This window comes from Beauveria bassiana, assembly GCF_000280675.1.
Source record: "Beauveria bassiana ARSEF 2860 unplaced genomic scaffold BBA_S00025, whole genome shotgun sequence".
In the NCBI taxonomy this organism is placed as follows: domain Eukaryota; kingdom Fungi; phylum Ascomycota; class Sordariomycetes; order Hypocreales; family Cordycipitaceae; genus Beauveria; species Beauveria bassiana.
The window spans coordinates 367,872-373,270 of record NW_007930860.1 but is presented as its reverse complement, the minus strand read 5'-3'; the positions used below and the strand labels follow the sequence as shown (position 1 = coordinate 373,270).

Below are 5,399 nucleotides of genomic sequence, written 5' to 3'. Positions count from 1 at the left end.
GAAAAGAAACAACACACACACACACACACACACACACACACACAAAATAAGAAAACTTTACCAACAAGAGGTAAGGGAGGCAATGACAAAAGGTTGGCAGGAAAAAAAAATAAGAGGACATTAATTTACGGAAATAAGGTACAACGATGAGATGGAAAAAGACATGACGATGGCGGGTAAGGGCGCGAGGGCAGATAATGACCCCTCCGTTATTATTGGATCAAGCCTGATAAAATACTCTTTGCGAATGAGCTGGGTGGCTGGCAAGGCGAACGAGATTAACCCAGCTGCCCGGAGCCGACCCTCATTCACGGCGGCAACGTCAAAACGCTTTGCATACAGATTTGGGGTCAGGTCTCTATGTACCGACCGAACCGTAGTTTCTTTAGCAGGTTTTTTTCTTTATGAATGAACAGAATTTCACACAAAATAGCATAATTAACAAACATGACCTTCTTAACAATGGCGTTTCCCCTCCCCGGGCCCAATGAACCGCGGTCTTTTTAACATGCCACCTTGCGGGAAGAACGCCTCGCGGGAAGGAGGCGCGGCGAGGCGGCGGCGGAGACGGGGGGGGGGGGGGGGGGGGCGTCGCGGGACGGTAGCGACGGTTACGAGCGGGGGAGGCCCAGCGGCTTTGCTTGCCTGCCTTTCAGGGACCGATTCCAGCACACGTTGCAGTGGGCAGGCAGCGGGTTTCTGGGAGGGGAATTACAGTGGACTTTTTTTTTTCTCGTCTTTTTTGTGTGTCTCTGTAATACCTAAGTACCTGGCACGGCGTTGTGGGCAAAGGCGGGCGGGCGCCAGCATAGTTAGAAGAAGAGCCTATACGGAGCTTCCGTCGCTCCATTTCACGCCCCAGGGGGCGGAATGGGTTATTGGAGGGAGAGAGAGACGACGCCACAAGGACGACAGCAGTGTCTTCTTTTTATTTTATTTGACTGGGCTGGTAGGTATCCGTAGATTTCGATGGAATTGCCTCGTATGCGGAGAGGAAAAGTTATGGGCCGGGAAAGAAAACGCTGTTCCTTTTTGCTACTTTTATTATTAAGTTTGTGATACTTGCTATTGCAGTACGGAGTATGTATTTACACAGGCACAATAAACAACCAAGCCGCCCCCACCCTGCTCTGTCCCTGGGGGCTCGGCGAAAGCATGTAGAGAAGAAGCTTTTTTTTTTTCTCGTCTTTCTATAATGGGGGAAGTTGTATAGGCCAGTTTTAACGCAATAAAAGTAAGCATAATGTCAACTAAAACGGCCATTTTTTTCTAATCCCTGGTACATCTTTCGGGCCGTTGTGGTGCAGACATCAAAAGTTATTACCAAACTATTGGATTTGGGGGGGAGGGTTCCCGAGGAAAACAAATTCTACCACACAATTCACCGATGATAAACACCCCAACTAACAACAACAACAACAGCAACAGCAAATATCAACACTTTGGAAATCACGAACAAGGCCACCATGCTTTGCTTGGCTAGACTACCCGGCGGCTGGGCAATAACTCCACCAGCTCGCAGCAGCAGGCAAGGCCCAACCAGCCAACCAGCCAGGTCCCAGTCTTGCCAGTCTCTTTTTGCTACAGCATCGTAGTTGTTTTTTTTTTTTTTGAGTTAAGGTAGCCACACAGTGTCAGCTATTCGCCCGCCCGGGGCTAGCTTGCTACCCGACAACACGGCGCGAGTCCGATCCACCAACCGCCATGAGGCGCTCGCTCGCACGATGGCTGTCGAGGTGGGGGGTTTTAGGTAAGCTTCTTTGCTGTAAAGGTTTTAGGCCTGGAAGCTTGCCGCTTGATTTTCCTGTTGGAAAAGCTTTGTGTGGATGGATGTTGCTGCTTTTTCATGTCGTGAGGTAGGTCATGAGTTATATACCAAATTTGCTTTTTTTCCTTTTTTTTTTCTTTTTTAACTCTTTTGGGGTTTCTTGCCTGGCGTTAAACTTCAAAGCCCGGCGTTGGGGGAGGCGGGGGGAGAGAGACTATGGAATCTCGGGCCCTTTTACCCCATTATTCAGGAACCAAAAGATGTAGGTTTTTCCAAACGGATTTACCCCAAATAAAAAGAAATTCAAAAAAAAGAGGAACAAATAAAAATGGTGTTGCAGCCAACCATTCGCCATGAGGCATACTGCATAGGTGGCCATATGTGGTGGCAGGCAACCCACATTACCCGAATATGGCACTGCGCCTCTTATTACACGCAACGGAATGAGGAGAAGGAGCAACTATTAACTAGTCCCCCCGGAGCCTTTTTTTTTTTTTGTGTGTGTGTTTTGAGTTTTTCTTTTGAGCGGTTTGAAACTTGCTTCAGGTACTTGAAACGGTCGCCCGAGTAAATGCCAAAAAGGAAAATTAATACCACGAACCACTGTAATACGACTCAGGAACGCTGGTTTCCGAGGCATGTACAAGATTGGCTTCTTTCCCATGTAACCTTCCCAGCCTCGGCGGCGATTGATTGCCAAACTCCAAGCCTTTTCTGCTTCTTTTCTCCTTTCAGCCTCTTTTCTCTTTTCAATTTTATTCCATCAAAATTCATTTTTATCTCTCATACAAAAACTACTACTACTACTACTTCTCCCACCGTAACTATAGCTACGGAATAATTGAACAAAAAATTAAGGTCCCGCTCCAAGGCAATTCTTCTCCCTTGGAGAGCATCAAAAACCAACTAGTAGTTTTTTTTTTCCCCTCTGCTCAAGGGGCGGGCGGCCAATGTAGAGAGGGAAAGAAGGAGGAGGCTCGATAGACTGGCCTGAAAGAGGGACGCCAGAGACAGAGAGAGGGCTATTCTCTGCCAAAAATCACTTGCGCAACCAAGCTGGACTCCATCTATTGCCGTCGATAGTCTCGGTGGACCAACCCTTGGCCCGCGCCTCTTCCTTCCCTCCATTGCTTTGCCCTCCTCCTTGAGTACCGTGGGATCGGCTGATCGAATAACCTGGTCCATCAAATCCTCAACTCCTCCTCCCTCCCCCCCCCCCCCCCCCCCTTTCCCGCGCTGCATCGCCTAGTCCATTCCACTCTGGCTGGGACCTGACCTGACAAGTTGACAAGTAGAAAAAAAAAAGGAAAAAAAAAAAAGAAAAGGAACCCACAACTCAAGTCTTGTCTCGCGGCGTCTTTCCAACACCCTATATTTTAGTCCATCGTCTCGGCCTTTGCCCAGAGACACACGCCGGCGATCCACTCGTTGACTAGGACCACACACCATCTCACCTCACACACCTTGTTACACGCCCTTGGACTTATATACACCCTCACGCTCGACTCACTTCACTCCCCATCCACTCTTGGACAAGCCCGTCCTGTCTGTCCTGACAAACCTCAGCAAAAACTCACGATTCTCGCGGGGCGATCTGCACCTTTTGGTCTCAGTCCCGGCCTGCCAGTTTCCTCCACAGCTCATTCCACCTGGATGGTATATCTTCAGGGGCGTCCGTCCTCTCAGATCCAAAGTGCATTCTTGCTCAGGTTCAACTCTCTCTTGTTCACCAGCCTTTACCTTCTTTTTTATATGACTACGGGCCTCTAACCTGGATATTGAACCTTTTTTATTTATTCAACCCATCGTCTTTATCCATTTCACATTCCTTTTCCCCCTTTTGCTCCATCGCTCCATCCAACTCTTACTCTCTTTTTCATTCTTTCTATATACAACTTTTCCTCATGGCAGCCACAATGCAGTTTGAGTCGTCGAGTTTCCCGTTCGACATGGACGACAACTTCAGCATGTACTCACAGGGTTTGACCTGCCCGTCGGCAGGCACCAGCTTTTCGTCTGCCTCTTCCGCTTGCGAGCCCTTTACGCCAACGTCTCGACGATCTACACCCAATGAGCTGACTCTCGACTTTGATGCCTCATTCGTTGCCGCTCACCACGCCGGCGAGCTGACTCCTCCCGCCACCGCCACCATGCCCAAGTTCATGTTCAGCAATGTCAAGCCTGAACCTGATCATATGGGCTTCGCCGAGGTCCTGCCTTCGACCCCCGTCCGCAAAGTCGAGCACATTCACCCCGACTATGACTTCATGCCCGGCATGAACATGCCTTCACACCAGACCATGGGCTCTCTGACTCCATCCAACTCGTTCAACATGTACACAATCTCCCCCCAGGCCGCCATGGGCCCTGGCTCTTTCATGATGACTCCCACACACAGCCTCTCTGGCTCCGATATTGGCGACAGCTCATCATCTTGGTCATGTGGTAACGATAGCCCTATTGCTCTGTTTCCTACGCAAAAGAGCCTCCCCTCGCACAGCCTCGAGTCCCTCGATCTCGAGCGCCACTCCCAGTCCCCCATCGGCCGTTACTACATCCAGGGTGCGCCTCCTTCTCCCAGCCGTCTCCGTGCTCACCGCAAGATGATGGTGCACGAGATTCAGCGCAAGACATCTGAGTTGCAGCGTGCCCAGATCCGTGCCTCGAGGAAGATGGATGACAAGTGCGATGGAAACGGAGTTGATGTTGTCCGCAGAGCCATGTGCAAGTGCGACTACCCCGGGTGCCACAAGGCGTTCCGCCGCAACGAGCACCTAAAGAGACACAAACAGACGTAAGTTGTGCCACGCATCTAAATATTCTTGGTACAATCTTGATTCTAACGGGGGCGGCATTTTCTAGTTTCCACGGCGAGGGACCTAATCGTTTCTCGTGCGAGTTTTGTGGGAAAGACCAGTTCAACAGACAAGACAACCTCAACAACCACCGCAAGCTGCACGCCCGTCCTAATAGCCGCAACCGTGGCGTGGAATTCATCCCGGCAGCCGTTCCTATTATCGAGCAAGAAGAGCGCAGCCGAAAGCGCAGAGCCCCACCCAAGGCCAAGATGATGGCTGAGAAGCACGAAGATTACTGAGAAAAAAAGAATCAAGTAGCATCTCAGCACGGTTTGAGCGTTGTGCTTGGATGAGCAAGAGATGCTGCGGCACCTTTTACTGCACGCCTGTGTGCGTCAGAGCGGGGCCTGACTCTGACTTGTCGGAATGGCTTGAGCCTGAGACATGCAGGCGCTCGCATGACGGCTCACATCACCAGCCGAGTCCCATCCATCCATCCATGTACGATGGATGGTTACTCGGTACTCAGACCGGGGCACTCGCAACAAGCAAAAAAAAAAAAGAAAAAAAGAAACACAAAAGAAACACAAAATTAGCGAGGCCCATCAAGAGAGCAAGACTGTCATGGCACTGGGATAATTCCGGACTTTCCGGGCCCGCCCAGGCAACGGCTCTCTATGTACAACTGTACACAATGCAAGACACTTGATGTCATCATTCCATGGCCTGTGGCTCAACGGCGCAATCGGTTGTCATTTTTTTTTACAACATATTTTCTTGTCGAACCTGTTTTTTATGCGTCACGGCAATTGATATCCAAACTGGTACGAGTG

The 5,399-nt window shown here is 50.1% G+C and overlaps 1 protein-coding gene across 1 annotated transcript; it reads left to right on the top strand.

The window, feature by feature from the left end:
• Positions 1-3,684: 3,684 nt before the first annotated feature.
• Positions 3,685-4,865, top strand: BBA_07544 (zinc finger protein odd-paired-like (opl); the record flags this gene model as incomplete). The annotated part of the gene is made up of 2 exons (XM_008602641.1): positions 3,685-4,562; positions 4,631-4,865. 2 exons carry the CDS (start codon positions 3,685-3,687, stop codon positions 4,863-4,865), a joined length of 1,113 nt encoding a protein of 370 aa, XP_008600863.1.
• Positions 4,866-5,399: the final 534 nt, after the last annotated feature.